Below are 23,140 nucleotides of genomic sequence, written 5' to 3'. Positions count from 1 at the left end.
TGGAATGATCGCCTCATGCAACACGGTCTCAGATTGAATCTAAACAAAACTGAATTTTTGACGACCAATCATCATGAAACAGGCACAATCACTGTCAGCGTGATCTGCCCAGAACTAAGCGATTTAAATATCTCGGATCAACGCTATCAGCCAATGGAAAACTGCGTAATGAAATTGCTTTTCGCATAAACGCAACCTGGATGAAGTGGCATTTCACAACTGGTGTTTTTTGTGGTTCGTATCAACAAACGCCTCAAATCTAAAATTTACCGCAATGTCGTCCGTCCTGTCGCCCTCTATGGTTCTCAGTGTTGGCCAACTATAAAAAACAATGAACGGCGTCTTGCAGTAATGGAGACGAAGATGTTGCGTTAGACGAGTGGCGTGACACGTTTTGATCACAACCGAAATAAGGTGCCCAGTGGTGGCGGGGAGGAGGACGTCAGCGGAACCAAAACCAAGTGACCAAGGAGAACCTCCATAGTGGTATAACCGGTAGACGCTGTATTGCATCAGCTTGGCAGCCGTGATGCAGTAGGCGAATGCTCCAAAGTCTGCACGGGGACTCATCTGAAGTGGCAATATTCACGAAACCTTACCAGGAGTTACTGGTACCATGGGCACCGGGATAGCCCCTGGACTCACATACTTCAGAAGAATTCCTGTTGTATGTGCGTTCAGCTCGGTTGTTTGCGGTTGGCCCCCTAGTGGGAGCTTCATGGGGGTTGTGGTTGCGTTCAAGCAAACAGAGACTTTCGGGTCTCAGCATGGTGTAGCGCTTCAACACGGGTGCCGAACTCCTTAGTTCGGTAGAGATTTAGGTAGGTCTTGCATCCACCAGTATGAAAGCTGAGCCATGCACTTGGTATAGGCTGCTACCGTTGTTGTTTGTCACCGCGGAGCTCTGATTGTGGTCACAAAATCAATCCGTGTCTTAAGAAGACTGTGGGATTAAGTCCACGAGACAGGTACTCACGTAAAAACCCCTAGGACTCAAATCCGAAATGAGGATATCCGCGATCGTTATGGGGTTGCACCGATCGTGGAAAAATTGCGAGAGAGCCGTCTTCGATGGTATGGTCACGTAATTCACTTGCCAAGATTAGTCTGAACATCGAAGTCGATGGTAAACAACCAAAAGGCCGGCCGAAACAACGGTAGCTTGATACGCTGGATGGGGATTTAAAAGCTTCGAGTTTGCACCCAGATCAGCCAAATGGCGAAACCGATCACGACGAGGCATACCCGCTTGTGAACGGGACAAAGGCTAAAGAAGAAGAGGCTTTGTTGGTTGAAAATGTAAATTATTTATCAATTTAACCTAGAAATCGCAACAACCATTTGTTTGGATTTGGGATATGGTAGAACCTGAGTCAACTTGATGTTGGACCAATATCTTACGTTTCTGATTCACATACCCCTTGTTTGGAGCATAGCACCCAAGCATTCAAAAATAGGCGCTAACGGTCATTAGACGCTGGCTCACCTCTGCCCTGGAGCAGCGTGACCGAAAGTGGCAACAGGTAAACCAAAAAACCTGGGAATAAGTTGAGAGTTAACTTTGAAGACGTGTAGACTCGAGCTTCCCCTGCGAGAAGGGTTAATTTGTTAGTCCAGGCTGATAAACCATCGAAAACCGTATCCTTTAAGTGTTATAAGGCTGAACCGCACAGGCAAATGAGATTGATACAAATCAATCTCAATCACTGTGAGGCAGCTCAGGACCTGCTCTCGCAAACCATTCGAGAGTCGAACGTCGATGTCGCGGTTATTTGCGAGCCGTACAGAAACTACGGCGGTGCGACTTGGGCGGTGGATGCGTCTGGCAACGCAGCAATCTGGGCGTGCGGAAGACAGGCCATTCAGGAAGTCATGGCCCCCCCGGCAGCCGGTTTTATAAGGACGAAGGTCAACGGGGTCCATATTTACAGCTGCTACGCTCCTCCTAGTGCAACCTTAGCACAATATGAGGAGATGTTAGACAGTCTGGTGTTGGATGCTAGAGACCGCAGCCCTAAAATCATTGCGGGCGATTTCAACGCGTGGGCCCTGGAGTGGGGAAGCCGATCGACGAACACCAGAGGTCAAATTCTGTTGGAGTCATTTGCGGAGCTGGACATCGTGCTGGCCAACGTTGGATGCGTGCCCACCTTTCGAGGAAGAGGGTCGGGTTCGATCGTTGGCCTGACATTTGTTAGCACTTCACTGGTGAGGGGGATGGCTTGGCAAGTGAGTGAGCACTACACCCACAGTGACCACCAGGCCATCTTCCTCCACATTGGGAACCGGGGAAGCAGTCAACGACGCTATGGAGGTGGAAAGGCTAAGGCGGTTGGCTGGTCTATCGGAGCTTTCGACGAGGAGACATTCCTGGCCGCATTGGAGGGAGCCCATGATCCGGATGGAACAGCGGTGGAAAGGGTCACACAGCTGTCTCAGCGTGTAACCGAAGCATGCGACGCTACGATGCCACGACGACGTTTGCACCACGGCAAGAGGCCAAACTACTGGTGGAACACGGAGATTGCTGCCTTGAGATCCTCTTGTCTCCGAGCGAGGAGACTTTCCCACAGGACAAGGGGAAGACCGGAGCACCAGGAGCGTGAGGAGGAATACAGGGATATGCGAAGCAACCTTAAGAAGGCCATTCGGAGAAGCAAGCGGGAATGCTACCAGAAGCTCTGCATGGAGGCTAATACGAATCCGTGGGGTACAGCCTTCCAAGTTGTAATGAAGAAGATCCGCGGGCGAAAATCACCTCAGGTGACACGCCCACGGCTCTTGTTGCAAATAATTGCAACTCTTTTCCCGCAGCAGGAGCAGGACGAAAGAGAACCCCAACTGGCAGCTCAGCAGGACGTCTTCTCGATCCCTGATGTTACCGAAGAGGAACTTTGGGAAATCTGCAGGCGTATTGGGGACAGCAAGGCTCCCGGATTGGACGGAATTCCGAACAGGGCTCTGAAGGTGGCGGTCAAGGCCAGACCAAGGTGGTTCGCAAGCACATTCGAATCGTGCATGGCGGAAGGAGTGTTTCCCGCCCAATAGAAGAGGCAGAAGCTGGTCTTGCTACCGAAGCCTCGAAAACCACCCGGCGTGCCCTCTTCATATCGCCCTATTTGTCTCTTAGACACCATGGGGAAGATGTTGGAGAGGGTGATATACAACAGGCTGCTTACGTTCATCGAGCTTGCGGGTAGTCTTTCAGAGCGGCAATATGGGTTTCGGCGAGCCCGTTCTACGGTCGATGCAGTAACAAAGGTTATAAGGCAAAGATACCATAGGGTCAAAGCTCTTACTGTACAAGACAATGATCTGCCCAGTCCTCATGTATTCCTCGGAGACTTGGGTTCTTAGCAAGAAAAATTGCGAACTCTTGGCCGCGTTCGAGGGAAGAATCCTCCAAAGAATTTTTGGCCCCCTACATGAGGATGGACGATTCCGTAGCCTAGACAATGACGAAATCTATGAGCGATACCATGACCGTCCGGTTGTGGATAAAATCCGGCTCAATAGGTTACGGTGGGCGAGTCAGTTAATCCGTATGGATGAGGATGATCCCACCCGGAAAGTCTATAAGGGCAATATCTATGGTAGAAAAAGAAGACGAGGCAGACCCTGCCTAAGATGGAGCGATGGCGTAGGTCAGGACGCCAGCCAGCTTTTAGGGATATCGAATTGGTGGACCTCAGCGCAAAACCGGGATGTCTGGAGTTCCTTATTAACGCAGGCCTAGACTGGATACCGATTGTTGTGCCGTTGATGATGAGGAAGGCAAAGATGCAAACCTGGATTCACGTTACCTTGACTTGTTGTATAAAATTCCTCCATAGTTTAACGGGATCCCTACTGCATACAAAACTTGAAAATAAAATCCAATGCAATATAAGTGCATCACTCTCGAATCTCCCTCAATCTTGTTTGCAAGGCAAACCCATTATGCTAATCAATCAATCAATTACGAAGGAACGTCACCTAATCTACCAAACGATGGGTATTCATTAACTTTACTCCACACCAACATATTCAATTCACACTTCCTATTAAGCAACCATATCGGGAGCAATAATTAGAATATTAGCCATTTATAAAAATCTAGGACATTTCAAATAATCTCAAATGTCAATGAAAAATACCGAATAGATTATGACTAGTACAATAGCGATGGCAATTTTGTTTCAAAAGGGAAATCACCAAACTCCGAATAGTAAAAATTATAATTTTGTAAGCATAGAAAATGGTTCCACGATAAATTTATCTACAATTAATAAGATAAAAAGTTATATTTTAAACAATTTATATCTAGATGACACTAAAACAAAGTCCTAGATGAACCATTTACTTCGTACTAGTTCATAAAATGGCTCGCGTTTGTTTTTGGCGTTTATTTTACGGTCGCAATTAGAAGGCAATTTTCTGCTGTCGCAAATCCAGACAGTAGCCTAAATTTCATCCAATTTAATTCTTCCGTAATTAAACTTTGCGGTCATACTATTTACCACTATCGCCGTTCGCGGAATAAACCGAATAAAAAGTCCGGGACAGTGACGTTTGGCGTGAAGAACGCGAGTGGAAAAAGGCATTTTTTGACGCATCATTTTGATGAGTGCCTGTTGTGTGTACAGTGCACATTAGAATTTTTACCTCGTTAAATATTTTCAGCGACAGTAATTCCCATCAGAATCCACATTCAAGCGATCCCCGGCTAATTTCAGCGAAAGTAGCCGGTGTTGATTTCAGTTGTGAGTTCGCCCCCTTGATTTGTTTTATTTGTACTGAATTGCCGGCGCTGGAAAATGGCAACGACGACAACGGCGACGGCGGCATTGGTGATAATCCCGCGCGATTTTCTCGTGTGGTATTTTAACGTATGGGCGATCGTTGGTGCCGCCGTTGACGGTGTCGCGTGCGAAGAATGCTTGCAGGGGGTGGGCGACTGAGCGATGGAAGTGAAAGTGATTCTATCCAAGATGCACGGGATGCAATAGCTGCGGGCGGGAAGTGGGCATGGCGGAAGTAGCCGAGGGTTTGGCTAGTCCAAGACAAGGTGAAGTAGTTCAGGCAGCACAATGCGGGAAGAATGTTGCTTGAGGCGTCTGCTCGTTGGTCGTTTCATGCGTTTATGTGTGCAAGAATTTGGGGACAGGTAGTCGCGGCTGTTCGTAAATACTCTCAGAGTATCGCGGAACGTAACGATTGCACTTTAAATTTGAAATGAAAATACAGTTGCAATCTTAGGGTTTTGTAGTCATCTTAGAAATTTTTTCAGTGCAGAAGGTACTCAAATATGGAGCACATGAGAAGCATGGCATTCCTCTATAAAGGTCCAAAATAGTACCATACCCACAGGAATGTTCAATCCTTAGTGCAGCAATTTCCTTGAAAAAATCCTCGAAGAACGAGTATTTCTCCACTTTTTGCCTAAGTTGAAACCAAAATGTTGCCTTTCAGTTCAACTCATGAATTGCATACCTTAACACATCGTTCAATAAGTCCCGGGACTAACTATGAAAACAACATTTTATCGGCAAAATTCTTTATTATTCATCAACATAATCCCCTTCAAGAGTTATACAATCATTCCAACGCTTCTCTAACTTTTCAATGCCATGTTTGTAGAACGATTTGTCTTTTGACTCAAAATAAGCCTCAGTAGCAGCGATCACCTCCTCATTTGAGCCAAATCTTTTTCCCTGGAGCATCTTTTTGAGATCCGCAAAGAGCCAGCAGTCGCTGGGGGCCAGATCCGGCGAGTACGGAGGATGAGGAAGCAGTTGGAAGCCTAATTCGTTGAATTTGGCTATCTTTTGAATGACTTGTGGCACGGTGCGTTGTCTTGATGAAAAATGACTTTCTTCTTCTTCATGTGTGGGCGTTTTTTCGCTATTTCGGCCTTCAAACGATCCAATAACACCATGTAGTAGTCGCTATTGATGGTTTTTCCTTTTTCGAGGTAGTCAATGAAAATTATACCATTCACATCCCAGAATACTGACGCCATCACTTTGCCGGCCGACTGTTGTGTTTTTGGACGCTTCGGGCGGCTTTTACCGGTCGTACGCCATTCAGCTGACTGCCGACTTGACTCCGGATTGAAATGGTGAATCCATGTTTCGTCCACAGTCACATATCGACGCAAAAAATCCTGTTTATTGCGAGTAAACAGTGCCAAACAGCTCTCCGAATCATTGATACGTTGTTGCTTTTGTTCCATTGTGAGCAAACGCGGCACCCATTTGGAAAAAACCTTTTTCATAGCCAATTTTTGGTGCGAAATAGTAAATGCACTACCAGTTGATATGTTCACCATCTTAGCTATCTCGCGCACTTTCATTTTGCGGTCACCCATCACGATTTTCAATACTTGCTTGGTGTTTTCGGGAGTTACTGCCTCATTTGGCCGACCCGAACGTTCCGCATCATTTGTATCAGCACGACCGCGTTTGAAGTCAGCATACCACCCACAAATGGTTGTTTTCGACGGAGTAGAGTCCGGATAACGTTTTTCAAGCCATTGCTGAGCTTGAACAGTGTTTTTTCCCCATTAGAAAACAATGTTTTATCAACACACGAAACTCGTTTTGGTCCATTTTTTTCACGATTGCAAAGGTAGCGTCACTTTAACCACTATAGCTTTCTTGGTTATGTTTCGAATTACATCAAATTTTGACACATCTTATCTGAAGGTTGGTACTTCTGAACCTTGGTATATACAGTATTTCCCGGTTAATTGAGCCAGCAAAATTTCACTAATTTCAACCCTCTTAAGCGGGGAACGCAATTACGGAAATCCCGGTTAATTGCGTACCTAACGCAATTACGGAAATCCTGGTTAATTGCGTACCTGATGCAATTATGGAAATCCTCGTTAATTGCGTGTCTAACGCAATAAACAACATTTTCAATAAGGTCACTGGATTTGAAGTAAACTCGCTTCTTCTCGCCTGTATTTTATTTTATTTTATGAAAAAAATTAACATAAACAAAAAGGAAAGAAATCCAATAACAAATCATTAATTTTAAACTAAAAAATTTAAAAACTCAAAGACATAAAAATTCATATTAAATAAAGGAACTCAAAAATCATAGAAATGGATATGAAGATTTAATAAAATAAAGGAGAATGCGTCAAAAATTTCATTCTGAGGAAGGAGTTTCTTTAAAATAATCAGTAATTTTCGACTGAGTAATTTTTTTTTCAAATAGTTTTTATAAACATATTCCTCAATAAAAAAAGTCAAGCGACGACGGCTTTACGGTTTCTTACCAGGACAGAGGCAAATCGTCAGACGCTGCCTCACCTCTGCCCTGGGAGCAGCGTGACGGTAGCGGCTCGCAGATGTTGAATGCTCCTTTATATAATTCGTAGAACACGACATGCCTACGAATTATATTGGCATGTCGTGGCATGTCGTGTTCTACGAATTATATAAAGGAGCATTCAACATCTGCGAGCCGCTACGGTCACGCTGCTCCCAGGGCAGAGGTGAGGCAGCGTCTGACGATTAGCTTCTGTCCTGGTAAGAAACCGTAAAGCCGTCGTCGCTTGACTTTTTTTAAAAAGTTTGGGTGCAAGCCCTAAGCTCGGGGTCCGTGGACCAGGAAAGAGGAAGTAAGTTGCTCCCCATTTGATCCGGTCCTGCATTAAGTTGATGCGGACTTAGGACCCCCTTCATTCTCAAAACGAATATTCCTCAATGTTTTCCAGCTCCTGTATGAACTCATTTTGAGGCAATAAAAACTTTCGGACGGTTGTTAGGGAATTTAGCACATTCGGAAGACTAGGAATTTCATCCTCTGCATCACTACCGGAGTAGTCTTCATTGTCTTCCTTTTCCAATGAAATTTCTTTAACTATCTCTTCATCTGTAAGTTGTCCACAGCACACCAAATTGTCGTCACAACGGATGTAGTTGTCGAATTCATCCCCTGATAAGTCACTGATGGTTTCAGTGATATCCTCCTGCTCATTTTCTGCAGATGGTGCTGCGTCACATTCGGAAATGAATTTAGCCTGAAAGTATAATACTTAGCTAATTCAAATGCACAACTTACTGAAATTATTTACCTTTTGGAAGCACCTTGTTATAGACAATGGTCTGACTAACCACCAAGCATGTTTAATTATATGCAATGCATTAAAAATATTTATAGATTTCGCAAATTCTCCAATAGTCTTTCCACTTTCAATAGCAGAAATCTGTTTTCGTATTATAATTTGCCTATAATACGCTTTAAAAGAGTGTATTATCCCTTGATCCAATGGTTGGATCAAGGAGGTAGTATTGGCCGGTAGATACTGAATATTAATGTTTTTCAGAATTTTTGTTCTTTTGTGAGATGCAGCATTATCCACGAACAGAATAATCTTACGGTTTTGTTTGGCCATCTCCTCGTCTAGAGAAATTAGAATACTTTCCCAGATTTCCCTCGTCATCCACGCTTTTTGGTGGGGATAGTATTTAAGAGGCACAATTTTATTTTTAAAACAGCGTGGATTTTTCGGTTTACCTATGATAATTACTTTTTTATAATCACCGGTGGCATTACATATGAAAAGCAAAGTTAAACGATCTTTTGACGATTTAAATCCATTATTATGACTTTCTTTTCTGCTTAGGGTTGATACCGGTAAAGCTTTAAAAAACAAACCACTCTCGTCGGCGTTAAATATATCTGATGATTTGTAACCTTCAATCAAATTCGGGAAAAGTGTGTTGATGAAATTATTTGCACTTTCCGAATCGGCAGATGCAGCTTCTCCATGAATTTTTTTCAAGGATATTCCCTCACGTTTCTGCCAACGCCACAGCCAGCCGGTAGTGGGATTAAAATCCTTGTTCAATGTCACAGCAAACTGTTTTGATTTTTCCAAAATCATATTTGTTGAAATGATTGCACCCGATGCTCTCATTTGATCAAACCAAATTGAAACAGCTCGGTCAACATCGTAACATGCACCATTTCTAATTCGCTTGCTTGACAGGTTATGCATTTTGGAGTTTTCTAAAATGTTTTTTTCATTTTGGATAATTCTATTGATCGTAGACATTGAGCATTTGTATTTGACACACACTTCCTGTTTGGTTTTTTCCTTACACTTGATTTCCTTAATGATTTGCATCTTTTGTTTTAAAGATAAGGTTACGTGTCTATTAGGACTCATTCGTTTCTGAAAAATATGCAAAGTTTTGCACTTTAGATATTATCACCATGTGTACATTTCTTAAATGCGTACCTACTTTAGATTTTTCCGTTATTTCACAAGAAATTTAAACACTTAACTTGCTTTATGAACTTGCAGAATCTTTATAAACGCTGGAAGCTTAAGTGACACATTTGACAGAAAGAAAACAACATTTCAGTGATGCCATATACATTTGTTGGGTTTTCTGTATTACAACTAATATTCATTTAAGTCTATTACGATTTCTTCAACCAATTTTTAGCTGTGCATTTAAGCGAGAAGACATGTGGACATTTTCTTAGGGACCAAAATTTGCTCTTACTTTTAATGCAATAAAAAGGGAAAATCAATTAAAAGGGACGCAATTAACCGAGAAATACTGTAAATGGCATTATTAGCGCCATTTCTACGCTAGTCCCGGGACTTATTGAACGATGTGTTATACCTCCTACTGTCCTCAAGTAGAGACTGTTTAAAAAACTTTGGTTCTGCTTGTGAAATTTGTTTATTTAATTCATTAGAATTTTAACTTCATTGAAGACCGTAACAGTACACTGTAGGAGGCAATGTGGTCAGCATTGCGCTCGCCCGAGATTTTTATACCACTTAGTAACTTTGAGCCAGTGCAGTGGCTCTTCGGTGCCCCGGAAACGATTATTTGTGTTTATTCACGTAACCACTAAGATGGCAATGAACCTCATCGCTCATAATAATTTTCGATAAAATATCGTCCTCCTCTTCGTTGATATTGAGGCTGGCTTGAACGTAGTTTGTACGCGATTGACGGCCAACAGATAACAAATGATATCTTCAAATCTTCCACCAAAATTCTGCGTATGGGACGTCGGCTAATATCTAATTGCGTCGCACGTCATCTGGTCGATATTCCGGGTTCCTTTTCGACAAATTGTTGTATAAAAAATGGAAACAATTATTCCGCGTTCTTGCAGAGTAAACTGATTCATGGCTTGTCGGTTTGTATTCTGCATATGTTGACCTCACAAATGTCAAAACCGAATTAACTATTGGCGCCATTGGCCCCCCCCCCCCCGCATACTCAGAATTATCCGATTTAAGTCGAATATGCGCCATTTTGTTCGCAAACTTGTTGCCATTTAGAAGGCAACTCCCGTATCCCCCCCTTATAAAACCCACCCTCCTTATTTTCAAAAAAAACTAAGACACTTTTCGTAAGCCTCTTTTGAGGCCAACTTAGTAGCGCCAAGAGCGTTTTGCATGGACCGGAAGAGATGGTAATCACCGGACTATACGGTGGGTGCGATAGGACATCCCATCCGAACTCCCGTAGCTTCTGGCGAATTATCAAAAATGTGTGAGGCCAAGCGTTGTCCTGGTGGAACACAACACTATTCCTATTGACCAATCCTGGCCGCTTCTGGTCAATCTCCTGCTTCAAACGGTCGAGTTGCTCACAGTAGAGGACCGAATTGAGGGTCTGGCCATAGTTGAGCAGCTCATTGTAGATGATTCCCTTCCAATCCCACCAAACACACAGCAAAACCTTCCTGGCCGTCAATCCGGGCTTGGCGATGGTTTGGGCCGGATCGCCGCGCTTCGACCACGATCTTTTTCGCTTGAGGTTGTCCTACGTGATCCACTTTTCATCACCAGTCACCATCCGCTTCAAAAATGGGTCGAATTCATTCCGTTTCAGCAGTGCATCGCAGGCGTTGATTCAGTCCAAGAGATTTTTTTCCATCAACTCTTGTGGCACCCAAACATCCAGCTTTTTTTTTTGGAATTCAATCTTCTGCAAATGGTTCCAAACGGTTTTATGGTCCTTACCCAGTTCCTGGCCAATCGAGCGAGTGCTCACATGCCGGTCTACTTGGATAATTTCGACGATTTTATCGGTTTCTACAACGATTGGCCTACCAGTACGGGGTGTATCTTCGACATCCACTACACCAGAACGAAATCGATCAAACCAACGCTGTGCTGTGCGAATCGTTACAGTATCGGACCCATAAACTTCACAAATTTGTTTGGCCGCCTTCGTTGCATTTTTACCTCTCAAGTAGTAAAAATTTAAAATATGACGAATTTCTTCCTTGGTGGACTCCATTTTTGACGCGCTATAACATGAGACTGAAACGTACGATCATAAAACTATCAAAGAGACGCCTGTAGCCCAGATTGTCGTCTTCAAATCGTCGTATAGTATGACCCAATGCGATAAGTACAACACAAGATATGTTTAATATAAGTGTCGCCATCTATTGACAAAATACGACATTACTTTTTCCCCAACCTAATATATACATTGCTCCCAGCATATTTGATACAGTGCTTTTTGAATTTTTTTTTTTTTTTTCAAAAGTTCAAAAAGGTTTTAATGCCATTTTAAAGAAGGTTCTTTTTTAATTAGGCATTTTTTAACTGTGTAAGAGCTCGAAAAACGTGCGACGTGCGACCAGTTTCAAATCAGCCAAGCTTGCACATTTTCGGAATTGTGCTTCGGATCATTATCTTGGTAAAATCGGATATTTTCCTGCACACCCAGTTTTTCGGCACTTTGCACTACATTTTTTAAGGTTTTCTGTGAAACAAAACATTAATAAAATCAATTCAACACCTGTCTGTCTGTCACACCCTTTATTTCGAAACTGCATCGATTTTTAAGATTTTTGGTGAGAACATGTGGTATGTATGTCTTTTTACATGCAGCGAATTTCAAGGGGGCCCCATGCATTTCTAAATTTTTTTTCACAGAATATGGTCATTTGTGTATCAAATGAAAGAGCTCGATTAGTACTTTTCGAAACTGATATTATTTCTGACATTAGGTGAAACATAGGGAAATGAGGACTCAAAATGTGTGCCCCAAAAAGTGAAAGAAAAGTGAATTCTCAGAACCTCTTATGTGTATGGACGGTGGGGTCTCTGGAGACAGTTTCACTTTTCTTTTCTAGCTTTTTTTTGGTTATCTGAATATCAGTATCAGTTACTGTAGACAGAGGTGTGTGTGTATACGTATATGCTAATGAAATTTCCCGGTAGTGTATATGTATGTATACTTTCGTGCACAGAGTAAAGTGGAAATGCGTGAATATGCGTTAGATTTTTTTTGTGGGCAATATTTATGTCTTTAATTTCTACGCACATACGCAATCATCATCATCAACGGCGCAACAACCGGTATCCGGTCTAGGCCTGCCTTAATAAGGAACTCCACACATCCCGGTTTTGCGCCAAGGTCCACCAATTCGACATCCCTAGAAGTTGTCTGGCGTCCTGGCCTACGCCATTGCTCCATCTTAGGCAGGGTCTGCCTCGTCTTCTTTTTCTACCATAGATATTGCCCTTATAGACTTTCCGGGTGGGATCATCCTCTTTCAATACGGATTAAGTGACCCGCCCACCGTAACCTATTGAGCAGGATTTTATCCACAACCGGACGGTCATAGTATCGCTCATAGATTTCGTCATTGTGTAGGCTACGGAATCGTCCATCCTCATGTAGGGGGCCAAAAATTCTTCGGAGAATTCTTCTTTCGAACGCGGCCAAGAGTTCGCAATTTTTCTTGCTAAGAACCCAAGTTTCCGAGGAATACATGATGACTGGCAAGATCATAGTCTTGTACAATAAGAGCTTTGACCCTATGGTGAGACGTTTCGAGCGGAACAGTTTTTGTAAGCTGAAATGGACTCTGTTACATACTTCAAAGTTTTTTTCGAGCTATTCAGCCGTTTCAATCAAGTTGCGCAGATGGGATTGCTTCAGAATTGCACGACTTTCCCGGTTCATCACGAACCTCACTAGCCAACTTTGGAGCAGCTAGCTTGGGGCTAAAAATTTAGTTGGGCTATTTTCTGGTTTTATTTTCAAATAACTCTTTGTGTACAAAATGCTCAATTATGTCCTGGACTTTAGAGGTACTAACATTGACAACTTCAGCAATTTTGCGAACACTGCATAAACAACAATTTTTGGGATTCCTCTTATTCGAAACTCGTTTATTGAATATGATCTGTTGAAGAGACGGGCTAAGTACAACTTCGATGACCTAAGTAAATTTTGACTGCCGTTAGGGCAAAGGACACAGCATAGTCGTCCACGAAAATTGATGAATATTAGCTGTACAGGTATGTCAGCATCTATGTACAGTTCAGCTAAAATGTGCCGTCAATTGAGGTCTACGCAAATATTCAATTACAGCGCTACATATTTATTCGAATGTTGAAAAGCTCCCTAATTTTAATTATGATTTTTCTGTCGAATAATGCCGGATAGCCCCATACGCCCAGAACATCATTGGCCCATACCAAAGAGACTTCACTCCAGGCAAATCAGCAACAGATTAGATTTTCTCTCTGCGGCAAGCGATGGAAAAACTGTTGGAATATGGACAACAGTTGCACCATCTGTTCATCGACTTTAAAGCCGCCTATGATAGCATAGCCAGGGTAAAACTGTACACGGCCATGAGAGAATTCGGTATCCCGACGAAATTAATAAGACTGACTAGGCTGACCCTGACCAATGTGCGAGGCCAGATAAAAGCAGCAGGATCACTCTCAAGACCATTCGACATCAACAACGGTCTGCGACAAGGGGATGCGCTATCATGCGTCCTCTTTAACCTGGCCCTCGAGAAAGTGATTCGTGATGCTGAGGTAAATGCAAGAGGTGCGATCCTCTTCAAGTCCACCCAACTACTGGCCTATGCTGACGATATCGACATCATGGGAAGAACCACCCGAGATGTACAAACTGCCTTCATCCAGATCGAGCAGGCGGTAATCGGCGCGAGATCTTGGGCTGCACATCAATGAAGGCAAGACCAAATATATGGTGGCAACGTCAGCACCGAAGACGAATCAACCAACAACATCAAACCGCACTGGTCAAACACAAACACGAAGAAGAATAAGGATAGGAGAATACAACTTTGAGACCGTTGACAATTTCTCCTATCTAGGGTCGAAAATCACAACCGATAACAACTACGATGATGAAATCCGCGCACGGTTGTTGTCAGCCAACAGAGCCTATTTCAGCTTACAAAGACTGTTCCGCTCGAAACGTCTCACCATAGGGTCAAAGCTCTTACTGTACAAGACTATGATCTTGCCAGTCCTCATGTATTCCTCGGAAACTTGGGTTCTTAGCAAGAAAAATTGCGAACTCTTGGCCGCGTTCGAGAGAAGAATCCTCCGAAGAATTTTTGGCCCCCTACATGAGGATGGACGATTCCGTAGCCTACACAATAACGAAATCTATGAGCGATACCATGACCGTCCGGTTGTGGATAAAATCCGGCTCAATAGGTTACGGTGGGCCGGTCACTTAATCCGTATGGATGAGGATGATCCCACCCGGAAAGTCTATAAGGGCAATATCTATTGTAGAAAAAGAAGACGAGGCAGACCCTGCCTAAGATGGAGCGATGGCGTAGGTCAGGACGCCAGACAGCTTTTAGGGATATCAAATTGGTGGACCTCTGCCAAAACCGGGATGTCTGGAGTTCCTTATTAAGGCAGGCCTAGACCGGATACCGATTGTTGCGCCGTTGATGATGATGATGAATGATATTTAATCCAATATCGTTTACATTTATGTGTTCCTTCCAATGGTATTTATGAAGGCTAACAATTAGTCTCCGAATAGCTCTAATACTTCAAAATCTAGATACAAACTGAACTGTTGTGTTACATACCAGAAATATGAATATATTACGTCAAAATTGTAAATTTTGCTCCCGATTTAGTCACAATCGGAGAGTTATTGATTATCCTAACAACACCAATGCTATTGCCCACTTTAAACTGACGTTCTCAGAAAGACAATAGAATGAAGTACGAAGCAGTATGAACTACAGCCAAAAGGGTTGGGCCACCTCGCCTCTCGTAATGCAGAGGACGGCAACAATTGAATTCTTTAGATAGTCTCTAGGAACGTTAGTGGCAGTGAGATAGAGGGGCAAAATACTTCTGAAAATGTTGAAGCGATCTACCATAGTGTCTAACAGATCCTGCGCGTCCCGTTCAAACTCACTCGCAGTGATTAACAGAGTTTTCAGTTCCTCGTGTTTATCAACCTGCATCCGTATTTTCATAGACATACAAATCTTGTGATATCCTTTTGACGTGGCCTACAACTTCATTTGCAGAGCAGGGTTAAGCGACTCTGGGATGTTGACTCTACTCAGAGACGCGGTTTCGAAACTGCGGCCGACTCCACCTTCCTGACACGCGACAACGGAGGTCAACACCTCCAGGGACCTCGAGACGTGTTCACAGGTCCTCATTCGGGTAGACGCTCCTCGTAGGCCGCTATAACCACCATACGAGGGCCGCTTTAGGGTTCTGGAGCGAGGTGTGCACTCGTCCAAGTTCGACGTACGAGGCGGTCCCAAGTGGGTCTCCTTATCGAGGCTGGAAGTGTTCAACGAGCACGTAGTCGCTTCAGAAAAGCGCCCGCGAGCGTCAAAAATGACATTTTTCACTCACTCTAATCTTGTCGTCCGGCCCGTTTGGGAGCAAATTTTAAATATCTAAATTATTACTTGAAAAATTAATTAAAAACATTATTAAAATGTGTCCGGATGGTTCAAGTGGTTAGAGCGCTGGGCTGTCGTAGCGGAAGGTGGCGATTCAAATCTCGCTGGGGGCAGAGGAATTTGTTATCGCGACTGGATATCGGATACCAGTCGGCTCAGCTGTGAATGAGTACCTGAGTCAAGTCAGGGTAATAATCTCGGGTGAGCGCAATGCTGACCACATTGCCTCCCACAGTGTACTGTGGTGTACCCTTACGGTCTTGAATGAAGTGCTCTAACACCCTTGAAGGCCCTGATCCAATATGGAATGTTGCGCCAACGATTATTATTATTAAAATTTGGGTGGGAGTGGGAGACCAGTCGAGGTGCGGAATGATGCGAATGCGCACCCTCATCCGTGAAGATCGGCGTTTAGCAGTTCGAATGTTGGCCTCGGAACTGGGTATGAACCGTGAAAAAGTCAGACAAATTTTAACAGGCGTTTTCGGGTTGAAAAAGTTGCGTGCGAAGATGGTTCCAAAGAACCTTTCTGAGGAGCAAAATCAGCATCGAATGATCGTCGCAGAAGACTGTTTGGAACAAATGGAAAATGATCCCACCCTGTTTGATCGAGTTACAGGTGATGAGAGCTGGTTTTTCTAATACGACCCGGAAACCAATGGTTGTCTTCGCACACCCCCGGTCGGGAAAAGATCACATGAGCAAGTCGAAAGTAAAAACGATGGTTATTATCTTTTTTGATAGCCATGGAATTGTCCAGAAAGAATTTGTTCCACCGGGGCAAACCGTAAATCAAGTCTACTATCGCTAAGTACTCGAAAGATTGTGAAAACGAGTTAACAGGGTGCGCCCAGACATCGCTCGTAACTGGATCCTTCATCACGACAAAGCGCCGTGCCATACTCTAACTGTGACTTTTTTTTGTTCGCTAGAACAAAATCGGTGGTCAACGGAACCCATTTTGAGTCGATTACGGACATCCAAGCGGCCGTGACGAGGGTGCTCGCGGACATCCCAGTCGAAGCGTTCCAGAAATTTTATGAAGAGTGGAAAACGCGCTGGAATCGCTGCATAGCTGCCCAAAGGGACTACTTTGAAGAGGATGGCAGACTTGTAGAATATTTTTTAAATATACGCTTTTTATGGAATCAGTCTCATTACTTAATTGTCTAACCTCGTATTTCAGAACACATCTTTCATTCAATTGGGGAATCGAATCCTCCAAAAAAGATTTCCTATTGCATTACGACAGCGGAATTGTGAAAACGGTCCGCATTGAGGAGTGCTTTGCAAACTCCCATCATCCCCCTTTGCTTAAACACAGAATTTCTAGCCAATATTGCCGAAATTATTTGGAAAGTTAGGGGAAGAGGGCATCCTCGGGGTTTCTATACCGTTGTCGAGGCGGTGCGCACATTCCAGGCACAATACAAAACAGTTTTCGATAGTCAAAAGTCTCAGTCGTTAAGTTGCTAACCCCAAAAATCTCTTTGAATCGTGATCATACTTCGAGAGTATTTTTTAATCCTAGCTCAATGGTCCATGCTTTTATTCGGTTGATCGAATATTGGCAAAGCGAAAAAAGGTGCAGAATCAATGTTTATAATTAGTTGATATTCTGAGAATTTGCTGTTCTTTGTTCTGTTGGTATTTTAAAGAAGAATAAAATATGCAAAAGTCTTGTTGCAAAGTCACTTATCCTCATTTTCTGTCAAATTTGTATTTATTCCAAGGAAGGAAATCGATGAAAGAACAGACGGGCAAGAAAAATTTACAATTTTCACTTGCTTTAATGATGAATAAAAATACGCACCATTCTTCAAATATCAAAGAAATTTAACAAAATATATTCTATCATTTCAGATTCAATGTAAAAGTTTGCAAGTATGGATGAAGATAAAGAACCACAAGCTCCACCTACCGAAAAAGATAATGCACCACCTTTAACAGACAAGTTTGCAGTGGAAGTGCATCCAGCAAATGAAGAAGATCCCAGTATTTCCTTCTCACATTCTAATTTGGAAGCAAGCTCAGCCCCGCCACTACAACTTCTCAATAATGAAAGTGAATTCAGCGGTGAAATCACTGAAATGCCTGAGCAAATCCTCGAGGAATCTGAACTGAAAGAGGAAGACCATAATGAGCTCCCACTGAGTGTTAACATCGAGGATCAATTGAAAGAATTTGATGGTTCTGATGACGAAGGAGTGGCGAGTAAAGAAGGCCATGAGCCTATTGAAAATCTTGTTGATGCGTTATGTGATAGCGAATCATCAAAACATGGGAACGAAACATTGGGTAGTGCAGAAGTTCATTCCGATGGTGAAGAGGATTCAAATCAGATTTCTAGCACTGATAAGGACGCGTTTGAGGAAGTTGATATGTCGTTGGTCGAGAAGGAAAAGACAACAACTTCTGAAGAGAATGACGTTCTTTCTGATGATAGAACACAAGCAATGGTTAGTGGATCGAAAGGAGATCACACTGATGATGAAGGCGATGAGTCAAGAACAGATTCCCGAATGGAAGTAGATGGCGACGACCATGAAGAACATGTGGACGAGGATCATGAAATGAGCCATGATCATTTTGAACATCAAGATGAGGAAGGCACTAGAGATAACGATCATGTTGAAGGAGAAGCTGGAGATGATGACCACCACGACGAGCACGAAGTGGCCGAAGAAGAAGATGCACAGGGCGAGAGAATCACCCCAAATAACGACGACGATGATGATGAACATGATGAAAACAAAACAAGCTCCTCTCCCACTGAAAAAAATAATGGCGAGGTAGAGGTGCAAAACGATGATGAACATGAGAACTCCAATTGTGTGGACGTTGCAAAATCCAATACGCCAACGGATGATTTGCCTAGTCAAGCCGATGGAGTAGAAATCACGGGGGATATTGAACCAATGGAAGTGGACAAATCGACTGTGCAAAATATCGACGTCTTGAAAGATACCAGTGGCAATTCAAAAGAGATCGAAAAAGCCAATGAAAGTGTGGGAACCAGTGAATCGGCAGAACATATCGCAAATACAAGATTGCGAAGCGAACGCAACAAAAATCCCAAAAATACACCTGACTCAGATGCAGGGAATCCCAGTCATGAGGATAATTCTTCGAAAATGAAAACAAGAGTGTCTCGAAGATTGTCACCGGAAACTGTTAGCGAGAATAGCAAGGATAAAAGCGGTAACTTTGAGAAGACTTTTTTTATTCACATTGGCATTTGCTTACCTGCTTCTTTTTTCAATTTCACAGAAACAGCAAAGCCCCGAACAAGAACTAAGACAATGGACGGTAAGTTAAAATTTCGTTTTTTTAACATGTCTCATAGGGATTGGGAAATATAAGTATGGTAGGTAGGTAGGTAGTTAGGTATCAGTGGCCGCTCCGAGGAGCCCAATTAGCGCATTGGTGCGCCGTTTTGATGCCACAAACTCCTTAGACCGTGACTGTTGTTATAGGAACAGGGAAGCAGAGTCCAGCTGGCTCGGATCTTCAGAGCCAGCACGTAGCATTCACGAAGGAAAGCAGCTCTCCGACCCTGCAGCTAGAAATCTCACTGAGGTCCCCAAAGAATGGTTTACCCAGTGTCCGCAGCCTGACTCGAGCCAGAGCTGGACAATCGCAGAGAAAGTGCATAAGGGTTTCCCTTCCTTCTCCACAGCTTCGGCAATGTGAGTTGTAGGGTAAACCGAGCCTGGCGGCATGGTCCCCTATGGGCCAGTGCCCCGTGCAGACCGCCGTAATCTTGAATGCATTTGCACGCGTCTGGCACAGGAGCTCTCGTGACCGGGCTATGTTATAAGCGTATCAAAAGCCTTCTCCAGAGCCCCGACCTTTGACTCCAGTTCGTCTGTCGTGCTAATCCTACCAATTTGCGCACCGGAGAGTTTGTTCTTAACTACCTGGCCAAACTTTCTCCAGTCGATCCTCCTGGGGTCTCTAAAGGGCTTGGAGACCTCTGCGGCGAGATCTAGACTGAAGAGTATCCAACTGTGGTCAGAGAAGGATCTCTGGTCAGAAACTCTCCAGTCCTCCACCCTAAGAACCCCGTTGTCGGTTATTAGGGTGATATCAAGGACCTCCTCCCAACCGTCACAGTTCTCCGAGCAGGGGAAATGAAAGGTTGGTGTACTGCCCCTGTTACACATCGATAGATTTGAAGTAATAATAAAATCAAAGAATGACTCACCTCTTTCGTTGATTTCGGAGCTGCCCCAAAGCGTATGCCTTGCATTTGCGTTGCAGCCTATCAGCAGGTTGGCTTTCTTTGCTGTTATGGTGTTCGTCAGATGTTGTAGTTCTTCTGGCGGAGCTGATCGGTCATGAGCCATGTACGCCGAGGAAATATACACGTTCTCTGCCTCCACCTACTCCAGCTTGACCACAACTAGGTCACTGGAACAGGTGCGGGCACAGGAAAGCGTGCAGACTCTTCCTCGCAAGAATACATGCTCTAGGTCTATCCTGATCAGCGTCTCCTGTGCTGTGGAATAAATTAAAATATTTGCTTTGGAGCCCTTTGATGGTTCGGTCGCTTCCGACCCAGGGTTCCTGTATTAATGCGATGTCGATGTCTTCCTCTAAGAGGAAGACGAGCAGATTAGCCGAGGCGCATTTCGAGTGCTGCAGATTTATCTGCGTTACCCTCAGCATGATCTGCTTGCGTGGGGGGTTTGTCAGCCCCCGTCGGACCGTCGATCGTCATCTCCTCCAACAGCTCGTTGGCGGCGTCGATTGGGTCAAGGTCGTCGTCCGATTTCGCAGAACGGAACACTTTTACTTTGGCATTCCTGACTCCGAACCACACTTTATAATCAGGCTTTTTCAGTGCCTCCAAGCACTCCTCGTTTATGCGGAGTAGTACGGGCTGGCTGTTTATCTGAGGTTCCTCCTCCTTTATAACAACCCAGTCGTCCATGGGAATCCCGGGGTTGTGAAGGCGCAGGAAATGGACGAGCTTGTCCTTCTCCATGCGGATCTTCGGCAACCAGATGCGAGCGACCGGTCTCCTGGGAATCTCGTCGTAAGGGATAATCTTGAGCTTAACGCCCTCCCAGGCGTCGCTGATCTTAGCGACACACGAGCCGAGAAAGTCCTTAGAAAACTGGTCCATGCAAGCTATTACGTGGAGCCCACGGACCCCCTGAGATGAATCAAAGTGGGGAGTGAGTCCCGGGTGCTTGCCTCCGGTCTGCACGAGATGTTCATGGAGACTAGGCTGTCGGTCATAGCCTAGCCTCCACACTGGTCCACACCTCCAGCGTTAGTTTGCCGCTAGCAGAATTGCCATCCGCCAGCGCCACACGTAAGTGACTCCTGGCCACGTCGCTGAAGGGCTTCGCAGTACGTGACCCGCCGGCTGACGGTTGCTGTACAATTTCTTCCGTATGTTGCTTAGCGTCTGCGCTCTTGTCCATGCTGCTCCGCTTCTTATCTTGTTCGACCTCGTCTTGAGATCGGTTGCGCTTTAGAGCGATGGGCTTCGCCTTCTGCTCGTCAGCCCGGCGTTTGCTGTTGTACTCATCAACAATCGCCTGGTATTTAGCGAGGTCTTTTTCATCCCGCCCGTCGACAGTACCGGCCTCCTTATTCTTGGCAATCTTGCCGAGAATATGCATGGCCTTCTGGTACTGGCTCTTGAGCAGGACACTCGTGGACCTTCGCTTCTTAGCCGGTTTCCGGCGACATTCTTGTCGGTTTTCGCTTTCGAGGGATCCCCCGACGCTGAGGGCTTCGGGTCAGGATTACTATGTCTGGTACTCGCTACACCCAGCTTGACGGCAGTGGGTTCTAGGCTGGAAGCCACTAGTCCGTCTGACGCCTCGCGCCGGGAGGTCCCTGCGGTTGGTTTCAGCACAACGGTGCTACGGCTGGCACCGAGTGTACTGCTCTCGACGGCCACTGTGTCCTGGCTGGAGGCCAGCAGCTCGTCCTCTGATGATGCGTCTCCTCTTCTATCGTCGTTTTAGTTTTTTTGTTAATTGAGTCCATGTCTTGGTCCCACGAGTAGTCCGGGAAGAATGTCCACCCTGGCTGGCCCGGCCCCCAGGGTAAGGGTCTTATTTGAAACTGAAGGTGCCCAAGGTATTCAGAGTTCGCATACTAAAGACCAAGCTCCCCATTGGCCACGCAGCCCTCGGCGTATGCTGTTCCACCTTGGCTTGGGGTTCTATTAGCACCTTCTCCGGTGCAGGGAGTACGATCCTCAGGCTGTTGCTTCAGTCCATCGCCCCGCCAGATCTACTTGCCCCTAACACATGACCAGCAGACAAGCAAATCCTCGTCAGTTGGACACACTCTTGGCCCGCCCGAAGACGGTTTCCAGCGGCCACCACGCGGAGGTCGTGTGAGGACTTGCCGAATTATGCAACTTTAACCTGAAGCATAATCAGACCAGGCGGCAGTATAAAAAGTAATCTGATTTAGATTAACTGATCGTGGCTATATGAAATGGGACCATCAACGACTTCTCATTGAGAATAATTTCTTGCAATTATTAGGTACGTCACGACGACGTGTACACTGAGGAAGCGAACAAGTGGTTCCCGAAATTCCGGCATTTGCGAATAAAATAAATCTACTAGCGAAAAAGCAAAAACCATCTAATTAATTTAAATAATTTAATCGTTAGAAACATCACAAGATCACACTTAAATAATATCTTCTTCCTAGGATCTGTGGAGCGGCCAAATCCTGGACACACTCCAACTCGCTCTAAAGCAGCAGTTGAAGAAGTTGAGGAAGTAGAAAATCACGAGCACAATGAAAACCTTGAATTGAAGGAACTTCAAATTAAAGAACTTACCGAAGATTTTCCCGAAGAAAAATGCACACGTTGCCGTAAGGTTCGTCAATGTCAGTACAAATACATGATGAGTGGGGAAATCAGATTCCTGTGTAGCCTCAAATGCACGAGTGGTTTCCGTTCGATGTGCAAAGATGTATTTCATTTGATCGCGCGAAAAGTTCCAATCAGTTTGGTATTTGATGTTCAGCAAGTCTGTTATATGTGCAAAACACGTAAAAGTTGTCGATACCGTTTGAAACGTCCTGACGACGAAACCCAATTCATTTATTTATGTGCGCCAAAATGTTATAATTCGTTTGTTGGAATGAATGTTGAGAAGTACTTCAAGAGGCGGAAAACTTATTTAGTGCAAGAGGTATCGAGCGAAGTGGCCGAAATAGAAAAGAAATGCATTCGCTGTGGTACTACGAAAAAATGCTTATACAGTTTTCGCGACGACGAGAATATAACACATTTTATTTGCGAGGATGCCTGTTTTGAGTTGCTGGAACGAGAGGAGGAGAATCGATTGAAGTAAGCGAAATTATAATTTTCTTAAAAAACCTTGAAACTAGTTAGAATCGGATTAGACTCAATTGATAAATAATAATTATTTCTTAATTA

The 23,140-nt window shown here is 44.3% G+C and overlaps 2 protein-coding genes across 2 annotated transcripts in view; one reads left to right on the top strand and one right to left on the bottom strand.

Moving 5' to 3' along the window:
• Positions 1 to 4,221: 4,221 nt before the first annotated feature.
• Positions 4,222 to 23,140, top strand: part of LOC119659074 (zinc finger MYM-type protein 3) — a 39,880-nt gene continuing 20,961 nt past the window's right edge. Inside the window, exons 1-4 of the mRNA XM_038066986.1 lie at positions 4,222 to 4,742; positions 17,575 to 18,912; positions 18,982 to 19,020; positions 22,402 to 23,050. Coding sequence (XP_037922914.1) covers positions 17,598 to 18,912; positions 18,982 to 19,020; positions 22,402 to 23,050 — 2,003 coding nt within the window. The 5' untranslated portion in view covers positions 4,222 to 4,742; positions 17,575 to 17,597. The remainder of the gene's footprint in view (positions 4,743 to 17,574; positions 18,913 to 18,981; positions 19,021 to 22,401; positions 23,051 to 23,140) is intronic.
• Positions 7,679 to 9,413, bottom strand: LOC119660099 (tigger transposable element-derived protein 6-like). The gene is made up of 2 exons (XM_038068477.1): positions 8,069 to 9,413; positions 7,679 to 8,014 (listed from the first exon to the last, which is right to left on the bottom strand). Exons 1-2 carry the CDS (start codon positions 9,164 to 9,166, stop codon positions 7,679 to 7,681), a joined length of 1,434 nt encoding a protein of 477 aa, XP_037924405.1. The 5' UTR covers positions 9,167 to 9,413.

This window comes from Hermetia illucens, chromosome 6 (genome assembly GCF_905115235.1).
Source record: "Hermetia illucens chromosome 6, iHerIll2.2.curated.20191125, whole genome shotgun sequence".
Taxonomy (NCBI): Eukaryota; Metazoa; Arthropoda; class Insecta; order Diptera; family Stratiomyidae; genus Hermetia; species Hermetia illucens.
The sequence above is the reverse complement of the archived record's forward strand: the minus strand, read 5'-3'. Positions and strand labels throughout refer to the sequence as shown.